The sequence below is a fragment of the Sorex fumeus genome, unplaced genomic scaffold, assembly GCF_029834395.1.
Source record: "Sorex fumeus unplaced genomic scaffold, SorFum_2.1 ptg000111l, whole genome shotgun sequence".
Taxonomy (NCBI): domain Eukaryota; kingdom Metazoa; phylum Chordata; class Mammalia; order Eulipotyphla; family Soricidae; genus Sorex; species Sorex fumeus.
The window spans coordinates 7,528,530-7,543,948 of NW_026606168.1; the positions used below are offsets into that span (position 1 = coordinate 7,528,530).

Consider the following 15,419-nt stretch of genomic DNA (forward strand, 5'->3'; position numbering starts at 1 on the left):
CGACTCTTCTACCTTTTAAAAGACTGATCAGACTTTAGGGATAATTTGTTGCTACTGTTGTTGTCTGTTGCATAACACTGGTTTGCCCTTGCTCTTCCCACAGGGAGCTTACTCCCACCACTGTGCTCCTGAGGTACACCCAATTCCATCAGGCACTCCTAGTCCTATATTGCTTTTCTCTTTCCTTTATGTCCTTTGCATGATTTAGCAATATTCCATTTGTATAGACACAGGAAGACAGTTGATGCTATGCTTTTATAACATGGAAGTTAATTGACTCCAGATAATATTTACTCCTGTGTCTCCATATTTACTTGACTTAAGCCTCAGTTGCCCTTACTTCCTAACATCCCCAAAAGGAGGGAAGATAAGTATATATTAAGTATATAAGAAGTATAGTAAGTTAAGAGCACGGTCACGGAACAAACTCTCCCATGACCTGAAAAGAAGTAACTGAATAATGACCCTCTGGGGTTAGGAAAGACTAATTTGGCCTGAGGACTGTAGTCTGGAATATATAGTAAGATTTCCCCAGGAAGAGCCAACCTTTAGGCATAATATATCTCTTAACTGTGTTCATACAAAATAACTAGAAATATTAGAAGGGAGGGAGGCAGGGAAGGAGGGAAGCAGGCAGGCAGGCTTATAAATTCTCTTAAATGACATATATAGCATTTTCACAAGAAAATAAAATTGTTAAAGATTAGACTTAGAGTCTTTTTTCATCTCGGTAACTTACCTCTTTCTCCCTTTCATAGTCTTCTTTGTCATATTCTTCTTCATCTTCATTTTGTGTCTGCAGTGCTACACTGCCAAAGTCCAATGACATGGCTTACCTGGGAGGAGAATAAGATGTTTGGTTTCTAAAAAATGCCAAACAAAACTATACAAAAGATGTCATACCCAAAAAGACAGCAGTAACCTAGGAGAAAATATATGTAATTCATGTATGACAAATAGTATTCTGACTATAAAGAGTCCTTCCAAATTAATTGTGATTCACAGAACATAGCTGAATAGCAGCAATCCATAGAAAGGGAAAACATAAATAACTAATAAAGCTATGGTAAGACCTTTATAGAGCTTAGAAAGCATATCTTAATATTATGACCTTTGTCCACACAAAAAAAATGATTAGAAATCTGTGAGAGTGGGGCTGGAGCAATAGTACATCAGGTAGGGCATTTGCCCTGTATGCGGCCAACCCAGGTTCAATTCTCAGCATCCCATATGGTCCCCCGAGCATTGCCAAGAGTAATTCCTGAGTGCAAAACGAGGAGTAAACCCTGTGCATTGCTGGGTGTAACCCAAAAAGAAAAAGAAAATAAGAAATCTGTGAGAAAGAAATAATTGGGCAGGAGCAATCATACAGTGGGTAGAGCCCTTGCTTTGCATGCGAAGGAGGGAGAGGGAAGAAGAGGAGGAAGGAGAAGAGGAAGAAGAGAAAAGACAACTGTAAGACTAAGTTTCACATTTCTAATCTGAGGTGCTAAGTATGACATAGGTAGTATTCTCCACAATGCTTCATCCTTTTAATCACAAATCCAATGTCATACTTTACAAAAAATAAAAACTGTAAATCCTGAGTCAGTGATTGCTACCCCCCAAACCATTTGAAATCTGGCAAAGGCCATATTGTGCGCAACAAAAATAGAAGTAAATTAGGTTCCAGCATAGGAATAGGAAAAAACAGAAGTGGTGGCTGTGAAGCTATCCCTCTGTGTAGCTCCAGTTACAAAGGCTCAGGCAGAAACAGCTGCAGGAGATGGACTTCAAGCACTTCAGCCCAAAGGCTATTGCTGAACCACAAGATATGTAAACATCCCAAATGGTATATAAAGATCCCCATACAACACATAAATTACCCAGCACTTCAAAGCTCTAAATAATCCAGACAAGAAAGCAAACAGGTGGTGACAGGTTTCAGGCCCAGTGTGTCATTAAATTTGGAAGTGAAGTAACAACCAGAAAATCAACATGCATTTTACCATAAAAAAAACCTGTCAACTGTTAGCAGACAATAACTATGATCACAAACTTCTCCAAAACTCAACAGCTCTATAAAGATATTCCTTTAATCAGATCTAAAGTGCCTTTGATTGTATAATTTATCTCAAAGAACAAGGTGTGGCAATTAAATTGTAGCACATCACTGATTTTAAAATGAAACCAATCTTTGTACATAATATTTGAAAAGAAGAAAATGAGTGCTTTAGATAAATTATGGCAGCACTGGAGAATACAACCAGGAGGGTACTTGCCTTGCATGAGATCAACGCAGGTTTGATCGAGGAATCTAGCACCAACAGGAGTGACCCTTGAACTAAGAACCAGGATTAAGCCCTCAGCACCACTGGTTGTGGACGAAAAAAATAAAAACACCGGTGGCTGGAAAGACAGCACAGCTAGCTGGTAAGGTGCTTGCGTTACAAACAGCTGACCTGGGTCCAACCTTCAGCATCACATACGGTCCCCTGAACACCACCAGGAGTGATTGCCAGGAGCAACCCCTGTGCACTGCTGGTGGGGGCCAAAAATCAAAAGGCGGGGGAGGGGAAACAGAGTTGTCAGGGACTTTAATAATCAGAATAAGAGAGCTTGGCTTATGTTGTTGCTATCTGCTTTTGTTTTGGTGCCACACCTGGCAGTGCTCAGGGCAGAGTATTTATGCTTACTTTTCTAAAATTAGCAAACCGATTAATACTTCTCCTGGGTACCTTTTACTACTGACAAAACTATTTGTGTCATCTTGTTACATACACTCAGGTTGGAGGGTTTAGGTTCACTACACATTTTGCTACCCATTTTGTTTTCTTTATCTTCCTTGCAGTAAAACTCACCACTGGGTGTTTAGTTGGACAAAATGTTAAAAAGCACAAGCAGCATTATTTCTGCCTCATCTAAAGGCCTAAAATTAACTCTGAATACAGAATTAAAACGTATCTCCAAGATAGTGAAAGAGCTCGAAGAGTTGAGTGCACGGTTTGCATGTCTGGATTTTATCCCAGTCGCTGTATTGTCCCCACCCAGCACAGATCTAGAACGCTTAGTATTAAAGCACTTAGTATTAAAACTATCAAGGGCAGAAACACAAATATGTGTTGAATGAGTATGATACATTCATGTTCCCCTATAGGAATTATTTCAGTACAATGTGACTAAATATCTAATGTGTGTAGTTGTCCCTGTAAGTGGCACCAGTTGTCTCTGAAACATGGTCCCAGCCATGGGGAGTCTACAGTCTCTTAAAGAAACAGTGATTTAAATTAATCCTCACAGTTACATTTTAACAGTTTCTACAACAGAGAAAAGTGCTTTGCCTCACAAGCAAAACTGAAGTAAATTTGACCTTAAGACTTTCCTTTAAGGGCTGGAGCAATAGCACAGCAGGTATGGCGTTTGCCTTGCACGCAGCCAACCTGGGTTCAATTTCCCAGCATCCTATATGGTCCCCCAAGCACCGCTAGGAGTAATTCCTGAGTGCAGAGCCAGGAGTAAACCCTGTACATCACCGGTGTGACCCAAAAAGCAAAAACAAACAAACAAACAAAAAAAGCAGGACTTTCACGACTTTCCTTTAGAGGGGTTGGAGAGAACACAGCGGGTAAGGCCTTGCTCTAGCACAACCAGAGTTTTGATCCCCAGCATCCCTTAAGGTCTCCCCAAGCACCACCAGGAGTGATACCAGAGTGCAGAGCCGGTAGTAACCCCTAAGTGCAGCACTGGGAGTAATTCCTGAGCATCACTGGGTGTGCCCTGACCAATCCCGACAAAAAAAAAAATGAAATACATTTTCTGTTAGACTCCCAACAACAAAGAAAGGAAAGGAGGATTTTTTTTCAATTTTTAAAAATTTAAAGTAGAGTAGAGATGCAAGAAGTTATATTAGAAATAAATCTTAAAGGACACATTGCTGCTTTAAGTCAGACAACATGGAATCAACCCTGACTTCTGTTTGCAGTTATGTTACAACCTTATGCAAAATGTGTCCAAGTCTTCACTAAACTAATGGGAGTAAGAATGGTCCCTACCCCAAAGACTGGTTATGAGGATTCACAAATAATGCAGATAAATGGTTGTATTGTACTCATGGCATAAATAAGATGAATCCGGGCTGCCAGCTAAAATACAGGTTAAAGTAACCAAATACATTTAATAAAGTTTATGGGGGAGGAGGGCAGAGTTATAGTACAAAGGTAGGGCATTTGCCTTGCACACTGATGACCTGGATTGGATCCCCATAGCATATGGCTCCCTAAGCACTGCCAGGAGTAATTCCTGAGTGCAGGACCAGGATTAACACCTGAGCATCACCAGCTGTAGGCCCCAAAACAAAGAAACAACAACAAACCAAAAGTTTATCGAAAAAAGGTGCATCCACCTGGAAAAACTTAAGTTTAAATAATGCAATCTGTTGCAGGATGAATACGGTTCAAGTTGCTTTTCCAATGCTATTTCCCAGCGAAATCAATCTCCCCTTTGCATTCTTTTTTTTTTGTTTTGCAGCCCCTTGTACCCTGTGTTTCTTAATCTTTCCTTATGACTTCAACCTCAGCCTCTCGTTGTATGCAAACAAATCTTGGAGATATATACATATGTATATATATATATATATATATATATATATCATATGCATCATGCCTTGTTAAGGATATAGCGAAATTAGACTTAAATCAATTCATGGCTAGAAATAAACTAATACAAAATTGGGAGTGGGGTGCGTAAGAAAGCCCCAAGAAATAACAAATCCTGTTGACCTGACTGCCCGCCAATAGCTTCCCTTCTACACACCGCCCCTGGCAGATTCGCGGTATCAGTCTGCGGTCTAGTTACCCATCAGCGTTCAAAATTACAAAGGATAGATGGATTGACGGAGGGAAAGAAAACAGACATAACAACAGATGACAAGTCTTTGAGATCAGTCCTCATGACAGCAGTTTGCACGAATCGGAATCGAGTCGGAGCGCCCAAATGATGGAACCAGTTAACAACCACAGAGCAATGAAGTGGCCTTACCAAGGAACTCTGGCGTCAAGCACTGCAAGACAACTGGGTACCGCGAGATCGAAGCTGCAGGGGCTGCCGCCGGCTTGCTCGGGCTGCCAGTCACACGTACTTGGTCAAACACACGTGTACAAAGCAGCCACTGTGAGGCAGGCACCGCGCCTGGGCGACCCCCGCGACCGTCCCCGCGGCAAGAGGCAAGAAGGGCTACCCAGGTGCCCCTTCTAGATAGTTAGGAAGGGTCTCGACGACACATTCAAGTCCTAAGTGGAGCCAGACCCGCAGCCCGCGGACAGTCCATCATTGCGGGATTTGGGGAGGGGGCCAGCTGGTCCTTCGGAAAGCTTCAGCCAAGATCCCCAAGGCCTTACACCTCTTCTAATTTCATCCTCTCAGCTCAGCAGCGACGGAAAACTCACCTGAGGCCACCGGTGCTGTCACCGCCCGGAAATTACAGCCCGGGCCGGAGACCAACTTCGAGCAAACCCCTTTAAACTAGTCTCTAATTCTGAAGTTCCTTCCTTATCACACCCAAACTGGAGCGCTGAGGCCATTGAGGAGCAGCCGCCTCCTCCAATCGCCGTCTAGATACTCGCGTTTGTGGGCGGGGCCTACCGTGTCGGGGCGGGGAATGGAGGCGGAAGTCTTCTCCTCTCTCAAGCTTGGTTGAGAATTTCGCCCGCAGTTGCAGAGGCCCGGCTGTTTGAAAGCGGGCGCCAGAGGTGGCGGGAATCTGCTCCCATGCACCCATTGGTGAATTCCTCAGCCAATCACGAAAGGATAATTCTCGAGGGCGGGTTTATCGGTTGCCTAGAGACACCCAGGCACCACGCCTCCTTCTTTGCACTGCTCCCTAGCGTCTCTCACTACTTGGTCCTTGGAGACCGAGGCAGTGGCTTTTGCTCACCCGGTGGTAGTTTTTCCACTCCGTAGTCCCACTTCTCCGCTGCAGCACACCTCACACCTCACTTTTCCGCACCGGACCCCACCTAAGAGGTTTTGCAATTGGACCCTTCTGAGTTTGCAATTCGGCCCTTCTGGGTTTTTTTGGTTTTTCCTGAAAGGGGTGTGTATGGGGGGGGGGAGGGGGGTGTTTGTGTGTGTGTGTATGTGTGTGTATGTGTGTATCGGAGTTCCGAAATAACAATCTTTTTGTTGTTGCCTGAAAGGAATGTGTGTCTGTGTGTGTCTCTGTATGTGTCGGGAGGTTGGGGGGCCAGGGGAGACACCTACCTCCTTGCTCTGTTTGGGGATTGCTCGTCATGCAATGCTCCTATTATGCCAAGTTCTCTTTGTGAGCTCTCTCCTGTCCCTTCAATAGTCTCTTGCATACCAGGTCCTGTCTAGTTTATTTTTGTTCCTTTAATTACCGATGAACTGCAAATGTTCCTGCACCTATATTTTCACTGCCTGAATTTCCTCTCACGTGAACGTCCCTGTTAATTCGACCGCATTGCTCTGTCTGCAGTAACACCCATGGGGGAATGAACCTCCCGTGATGAAAGGATTCCAGCACCTAATTCACATATTCTTTTTTTTTCTTAAATTTTTATTAGTGAAACACCATGAGGTACAGTTGTAGACTTACAAATTTTTATGCTTGGGTTTCAGTTATGCAATGATCAAATACCTATCCCTCCACCACAACCAGTCCCAGTATCCCTCCCTCCCCCCATCCCCCCATCCCGCCCTACCTCTGTGACAGGGCATTCCCTTTTGTTATCTTTCTCATTTTGAGTGCTGTGGTTTGCAAAATAGACATTGAGTGGCAATCTTGTTTGGTCTATAGTCTACTCTCATCATGCACTTCCCATCATGAGAGGAACCTCCCATCACCCTTTATTTGGCGCTCCCTTCTCTATCTGAGCTGCCTTTTCCCCTAGCATGTGCGGCTGTCCTCAAAGCAATGGAGTAATCCTCCTGGTACTTATCTCGGCTATTCTAGGGTGTTAGTCTCCTATTTTGTTACTTTATGTTCCCCAGATGAATGCAATCTTTCTATGTCTGTCCCTCTCTTTCTGACTCATTTTGCTTAGCATGATACTTTCCTTGTAGTACCATTTGTATATGAATTTCATGACTTCATCTTTTCTAACAGCTGCATAGTACTCCATTGTATAGATGTAGCAAAGTTTCTTTAACCAGTCATCTGTTCTTGGGCATTCAGGTTTTTTCCAGATTCTGGCTATTGTAAAGAGTGCTGCAATGAACAAACAAGTGCAGATGTCACTTTGACTATACTTTTTTGCCTCTCGGGGATATATTCCCAGGAGTGGTATTGCTGGATCAAATGGGAGCTCAATTTCTAATTTTTTGAGGATTGTCCATACTGTTTTCCAAAAGGGCTGAACCAGTCGACATTCCCACCAGCAGTGAAGGAGAGTCCCTTTCTCGCCACATCCGCACCAACACTGTTTGCTTTTGGTCTTTTGGATGTGGACCAGTCTCTGTGGTGTGAAATGATATCTCATTGTTGTTTTGATCTGCAGCTCCCTGATGATTAATGATGTAGAGCATTTTCTCATGTGCCTTTTAGCCATTCGGATTTCTTCTTTGAGAAGGTTTCTGTTCATTTCCTCGCCCCGTTTTTTGATGGGGTTGGTTGTTTTCTTCTTGTGGAGTTCAACCAGTACTTTGTATATCCTTGATATCAACCCCTTGTCAGATATGTATCTGGAGAATATCCTTTCCCATTCTGTAGACTGTCTTTGTCTTTTGGTCACTGTTTCTTTTGAGGTGCAGAAGCTTCTTAGTTTAAGATAGTCCCATTTATCTATCTCTATTTTCATTTGCTCGGCCAGTGACATGACATCTTTGAAGATACCATTAGCTTCAATGTCATGGAGGGTTTTGCCAACTTTGTCTTCAATGTACCTTATGGATTCCGGTCTGATGTTGAGGTCTTTAATCCATTTTGATCTTACTTTTGTACTTGGTGTTAGGGACAGATCTGAGCCCACTTTTTTGCATGTAGCTGTCCAGTTTTGCCAGCACAATTTGTTAAAGAGGCTTTCCTTGCACCACTTCACATTTCTTGCCCCCTTATCGAAGATTAGATGATTATATGCTTGGGGGGGAATGTCAGTATATTCGACCCTGTTCCATTGGTCTACAGCTCTGTCACATATTCTTTTAAGCCTTATTCATACATTCTAAAATGGAGCCAAATGGTTGCTCATGAAGGTTTATATTCTGGATAACTTTTCTTTGTTTCAGCAATCTCATGCACCTGTGATGCTAGATTGGCAATATCTACCAATCTAGATCACTCCGGGGTTGAAGTGACAGTAGAGTGGGTAGGGCACCTACCTCACACTTGACCAACCAAAGCTCGATCCTCAGCATCCCAGTATGGTCCCTCGAGTCTGCCAGGAGTGATTGCTGAGTGCAGAGCCACGACTAAAGTCCTGAGCATTGCCAGGTGTTCCCAAACAAACAAAGAATGGATCGACCACCCCTAAAGCCTTATCCACTAGTGTATGGGGTTCTAGAACATAACACACTCCATTCTGAGAAACAGAAAAAGGATAATCCTTGACTGTACATCCCAAGATTCCCAGAGTGCTTTTGCTTCTTGCTAGTGTTTCTTTCCCCCAAATTGCACTTCTCCACCTACTCAGTCCACAAGATAGATAAGCTCCTCTGGTGTTTTTCCTGGCACACCCTTCCCTTCCTTGGCAGAACTGATATTTGCCACATCTGTGCTCTGTATGCATGTCTTCTTGGCCATACCCAGCAGTGGAAGGGGTCTATTATTGCTGGATCTGAACCAAGGTCAGTGGCAGATAAGGCAAGCACCTTCCCACCTGCACTACCTCTCTATAATAGTGCTTAATATTATAATTCATTGATAATTAGCTCTTTGCTCAATCCGATGATAATACCTGGAGGTATTTGGTTCTTAAGCATCTTGTATCTTTTATAATGCTCCTTGGTAGACATTCAGGCTAAATATGTTGGATAAATTAATGAGTTGAAAAGCGAAAAAGGCTTTTGTGCGGGTGAGGGACAGGGGGAGGGGGCACCAGGAACACTTGGGTTGTGGCAGTTGTTGAAACCTGAACCTGGGTGTCTGTTTGTTAGTGAGAACTAGGCTTGGAGACTTTTCACAAGCTGTTAGCATCCTATGCTCAGGGTTAAGATGGAATGCCCTGGCAAGTATGCAACGTGACCCTGGACACAAACTGCTAGTTTCTTAGAGAGAGGAAAGCATAAAATGTGTAAGAGAGAAATCACGTGATGAGACAGCTTTGTAATCCCATACATAGTCCTTCCCAGGTGAGTTAGCTCACAGACACTAGCTTGGGGTTAGTATCCCAATCCACAGGAGGAGAAGTGACCCCAAAAATCAAGTGCCTTGTCCAAATCTATACCTCTCTCATGCAAGAGGGTTGGAAGTTAAACCCAGCTCCTCTATCTCTAAATCCATAGAAAATACTTTAGTGAAATTTAACCACTGAGGGTACAGTTTTAAAAATAAATTCCCGGGGGACTGGAGCAATAGCACAGCAGGTAGGGCGTTTGCCTTGCACGCAGCCGACCCAGGTTCGATTCCCAGCATCCCCTAAGTTCCCCCGAGCACCGCCAGGAGTGATTCCTGAGTGCAAAGCCAGGAGTAACCCCTGAGCATCGCCGGGTGTGACCCAAAAAGCAAAAAAAAATAAATTAATAAATAAAAATAAATTCCCAGGGCTGGAGCAGTAGCACAGCAGGTAGGGAGTTTGCGATTTCCAGCATACCTAATGGTTCCCCAAGAGCCAACAGGAGTAATTCCTGAGTGCAGAGTAAGGAGTAACCCCTGTGCATCGCCGGGTGTGACCCAAAAAGCAAAATAAAATAAAAGTCCCTTGCCTCTAAAAATGAAATTTGAGAGACTAAAGAGATAGCACAGCAGGAAAGTCACTGTCTTCCACACAGCAGACCAGGGCTTAATCCCCAGCTCTCAAGCCCTTCCAGGAATGATCCCTAAACATAGAGCCAGGAATAATTTCTGAACAATACTGGTCATAACCCTCCCTCATTCCCCCCACCAAAAAAATATGGGGTAAGAGGAAAAACTGCCAAAGACCTTGAGTGCTGGACAGAAGAATATTTGTGTAATAGGTCAATGTTCGCCTTGCATTTTTAAAACAAACACACCTGTGAGCTGGGCAGGACACTACATCTACCAGGCCTGTTTAAAGGGACATGTTGGTGAAATGTGATCCCTCTGAATAAGAAGCATTTATAAAGATGACACTAAACCATCCTTTCTCCTTTTTTCTACCTTCTCTTTGACATCAAAAATTCAGTTTGATGTCAAAGTTTAAGAGGGCTGGGCAGAGAGTACAGTGGGTCTGGTGTACTATATACACAGCTGACTCGGGTTCGATCCCCAGCACTCCACCTGGGACCCTGAGTCCTGTCAGTGGTGATCCCTGAGCATACTCAGAAGTAAGGCCTGAGCACAGATGTGTGAGCCCCCACCAAAAGTCAATATTTTACCAAGTCTATGCAATGCCATGCCAAAACAAGAAGTGCTATCGTTTATAGAGCACTAAATTCAAAAGCGATCCAAAGAACGCAGCCGACCCAGGTTCGATTCCCAGCATCCCATATGGTCTCCTGAGTACCGCCACGAGTAATTCCTGTTGTGCAAAGTCAGGAGTAAACCCTGTGCATCATCAGTGTGACCCAAAAAGAAAAAAAAAATAAAAGATACCAAGGTCTAGGACATAGTTTGCCTAGCAAATATTAGACTTGAGTTTGATCCCCAGTGCCATCTACAAACACAGTGCTGCTGTTTGGGACCTTCCTCACCACAAGGGACTGCCCACAACTAATGTTTTACAACCCCATGTGAGTACACAATGAAAGATGTGGGAGCAATGAGGCCAATCAGGACCATAGCCAAAGGTGTAAACACCAGCACCAAGCTATATGCAGCCCAGATCATTACAATGCCAAACAACAACAAAAGAAAAGGGGTAAATCATTTTATTTTATTTTTTGTTATTTTGTTTTTGGACCCCATCCAGCTGAACTCAGGACTTGCTTACTTCTGTCTCCCTCCTGGCAGGCCTTAGGGGACCAAATATGCCGGGAATTGAATCCACATCAGCTGCATGCAAGGCAAGTGACTCGCCCATTGTATTCTCTCGTTAGCCACAGAAAAATTATTTTTAATTAAAATTAAAAATATCTGAGTTTGTACATTTACACAATGGAGTACTATGTAGCTGTTAGAAAAGATGAAGTTATGAAATTTACATACAAGTGGTACTACATGGAAAGTATCATGTTAAGCGAAATGAGTCAGAAAGAGAGGGACAGACATAGAAAGATTGCACTCATCTGGGGAACATAAAGTAACAAAAAGGGAGACTAACACCCAGGAATGGCTGAGATTAGTACCAGGAATTTTGCTCCATGACTTGGAGGCCAGCCACACGTGCTAGGTGAAAAGAAAGCTCAGATAGAGAAGAGAGCACCAAATAAAGGGTGTCGTGAGGATCCTCCCAGGATGGGAGAAGCATGCTAAAAGTAGTCTATAGACCAAACATGATTGCCACTCAATGCCTCTCTTGCAAAACACAGTACCCAAAAGAAGAGAGAGAGAACAAGGGGGAATACCCTGCCACAGAGGCAGGGTGGGACGGGGGGGATGGGGGGCGGGGGGGATGCTGGGACCCGTGGTGGTGGATGATGGCCTCTGGTGGAGGGATGGGTACTTGATCATTGTATAACTGAAACCCAAGCACAAAATTTGTAAGTCTATAACTGTACCTCATGGTGTTTCACTAATACAAAAAGAAAAAAAATTAAAAAATAAATTCCAGCTCTCTTAGCTACTAGCTCTTGTCCACAATAATTTATGTGTTCTCTCTCAGTCTCAACTTGCTTATTAGGAAGGGTGAGAAAAATTTTCACAGGACTATAAACTACAGGATGAAAAAATAGGAATGGCGAGGGAAAATCTCCTTCAGAGGAGTCTAAAAGTGATGAAATAAGAATGCGCAAAAGAGATTTAAAATATAGAAATAGTATTTAACAGTGCTATTTAACTGAGCAGCATCACATTTTTGTAGCATATTCATTCAACAGTACTTTCTAAATATCTCCTGTCAGGCTGGGTCAAATGCCTGCTAGATAAATGCTCTCCACAGAATCTGCTTCTACCCACAGCCATAGTGACCTCTCTACCTTATCACTTCCCCACAGCACCAAGATCTGGTCATACCTAATTTGATCAAAAGTGAGCACCATACACAAGCGAGGCCAATTACGCTTCCTTCCCCCAACAAAATTTTTGAAAGACTCCACAAAAAAAGAAGTTATGAAATTTGCCTATAAATGGATGGACATTTATATGGATATTCACACTGAGTGAAATGAGTCAGAAGGAAATGGACAGACATAGAATATCTGCATTCATCTGTGATATATATACATATATTTTTAAAATTAGTATGAGACTAATATCCAAGACTAAGAAAAATGGGCCAAAAGTACTGGTCAATAGTTGGAATCTACCAAAAGTGTAGATTTTTCGAAGGAGGGGCAGAGGGCATGTAAGAGAGAAAGGAGACCAGTATGACAATAATAACTAGAAATGATAATGCTGGACAAGACTTTTTAGTACTGAAAATAGGTAAAGGGATATACACGATAACCTGTCAGTATCTGTACTGCAAAACACAATGTCCAAAAGGAGAGAAAATGAGAAAAGACAAGTGCCTGCCATACAGGCAGTCTGTGGGGGTTGTGGGAGAGGGAGTTGGGGGTGGTTGAGGGAAACTGGGAACACTAGTGCTGGGAAGTGTACACTGTGGAGGAATGGATGTTGGAACCCTATATGACAAACCCAATCATGAGAAGCATTGTAATGATCTATCTCATAGTGATTCAATTTAAAAAAATTTAAATTTAGAAGAAAAAGAAAGACTCCACAAAACTGCATAAAGTAAAAACGTGAGTCGCACAAAAGAACACGGGCTATGACACTTACCTGTAGAGAATGGGAAATACACTCTCCATCATGTGGCATGCTACCTTGTGGACTCTATAAACAATTGTCTCAACCTTTTTTCTGGCCGTGGTCCCTGTCTGACCTTGTTTCCTTCCCATGGTCCTACATGTCCTACTGATTAGCTCCGTAGTCTTACATATGGCTTCTCATTTATATGATTGTCCTCTGTGGCCCCACTTGGGATCTCCTAGGAACCCACGAAGAGCTATATGGCCCCTAACTAGAAAATGATAGTCTAGAATAAAGATCAAAAATGTCTGCCACTGCACACCACTGAGGTGCCTGATTTTCACACCAGCATTTTCTTGGACTCTATGATATCTGAACTTGAAAATATCTCTTGACTTGAATTGACTTGAATCATGAAGAGCTGAATAGCATCCTTCAAAATGTCCTCTGGGCCAGAACTTCAGGATTTGATCTTATTTAGAACATGGCTCTTTGCAAATGTAATTAGTTCATAGGAAATTGTACAGGATGAGAGTGGCCTCTAAAACTCACAAACTGTCTTGCAGTATAGAAGGAAAGACAGCCAAGTGAGGTGGGGGGCAGAAATTAGACTTACCTGTTAGAATTCCCCTAAAGTCAAACACGTTCCCAGTACCTAGTATACCAGAAAACCAAACATTGTCACACCAGCTTCTGCAAAAAGGGTTTCAGGGTTTTTTTTCAAATTTTGTCTTATTTTGTACTTAGTTCAGATTATAGGAAATTCGGAGTAATGCTCAGAGCAATCTCCCTGTTCCTTTGTTTTAGAGACTACTTACACAGGTAAAAGGTTCTGAAAAGTTCTGTCATCTATTTCTTGAAAAAGAGGAAGTATGACTGCATCACTACTAGTTCAGGTGGTATGGTGCTTGCCAATCTCTAGCACTATATATGGTCCCCTGAGCACCACCAGGAGTGGTCTCTGTGCACAAAACCAGGAGTAAGCTGTGGAGCAAAAGTGGCCTTGAAGAAACAAACACATTGGAAGCAGTATAAAATGGGCCTTGAGGTCACAAAGTCATCTGGCCTCCTGGGTTTTATTTGTGCATTTATTCACAAGGATTTTACTGTAATAATTTTAAGTTCTTTTGGTGATCCTGAAAAGCAAAAGGCAAGCAAGGACAAAGAGTATGTGTGTCTATGAGTTTTAGCTTGTTCTTCTACAAAAGTTTTAAATATAGTTGGCAAATAATATTATGCCACTTTCAGATATATAGCATCATGACTTGAAATTCATAGCTATTGAGAAGTGATCACAAGTTCAGTGAACTTCATTACTATACAAATACAGGTGCATAATTACAATAACAATAGAAATCCAATCCTTATCACTAATAATCCATTACTAAAATTATTCACTCATAATACCCCTGAAATTTGTTGACACTTTACTAAAATGTGTTGGCTATAAATCTGTTCTATTTAGATATAGACAACACATTTTCAGGGCAAGTGAAAATAAAATTTTCTAGAAAACAATTTATAAGTTTGGGGAACATAAAACCATATGAATGAGATCATATTCCTCCCTGAAAAACAAATCATTCCTATTGTTCAAATAGCAAATGTTTTTCTTGTGATGAGAACTTTAAAGATTTGTATTCCTGGCAACTTAAAATATGCAATACACTATGTTTAGAATCCTTAAAATTAGCACATTAAGTTTTACCAAGAATGTTTTGTCATCATTTATGTGGGCACCACTGCAAAGTTTTATTTATATACACTTGAGGACAATTGAAATCCCCATGTTTAGAAGAAAGCTATGAATAGTCCCATTCCCCAAAGATCTTGGTTTCAAGAGTTATAATTCTTGCTTCTTGATTATGAACTATCTTTGCTTGGCTTCCTCAATATCAATTAAATTTTTGTGAGTAGTTCGGTTAACTAAATGTGTGTAGTGTTAAATATTTAAAGACATTATTTTGGACTCACCCCGTAGCCATGCCCCGGACCCCAGGCCAGGCTTTTTCATTCGGGGCACCCTGGAGGGGGATGGATGAGGCCCCCGCCCTGCCCCAAGGGAACCAGCCCCGGCAGCCAAAAAGCTCCAGATGTCAACTGCTCATGGCCCCTCTCCACACACTCAAACTAAGTCTCACCCATGAGGGAACCTATTCCGGGACCTCTCATACCTCACACCATTCATATTCCAAGTGTACTGCACCACATTTGATGGGGTTCAAAGTAGAAGGTCACCAATCTTAGAGGGAAATATATTTTCGCAAATGTAATAATTACACAAGTTCCAACCTCTAAAAACATGTTATTAATCTCTTACAGAAGGGCTGAATGGTGCCTGGGTGAAATACAACAATCTTCACACACTTTCCTCTAAGGGAATTTTTTGGAGCATTTTTAGTGGTTTATTCATAACAAACAGTACAAAATAAATTATTTCAGTTCTGCTTTGGGGTAG

General features: G+C 42.3%; 1 protein-coding gene across 1 annotated transcript in view; it reads right to left on the reverse strand.

Moving 5' to 3' along the window:
- CEP152 (centrosomal protein 152) overlaps window positions 1-5,517 on the reverse strand; it is a 106,686-nt gene extending 101,169 nt beyond the window's left edge. Inside the window, exons 1-2 of the mRNA XM_056135373.1 lie at window positions 5,424-5,517; window positions 740-836 (exon numbers count right to left, since the gene is read on the reverse strand). Of these exons, the coding sequence (XP_055991348.1) occupies window positions 740-829 (90 nt within the window). The 5' untranslated portion in view covers window positions 830-836; window positions 5,424-5,517. The remainder of the gene's footprint in view (window positions 1-739; window positions 837-5,423) is intronic.
- Between the last annotated feature and the right edge of the window lie 9,902 nt (window positions 5,518-15,419).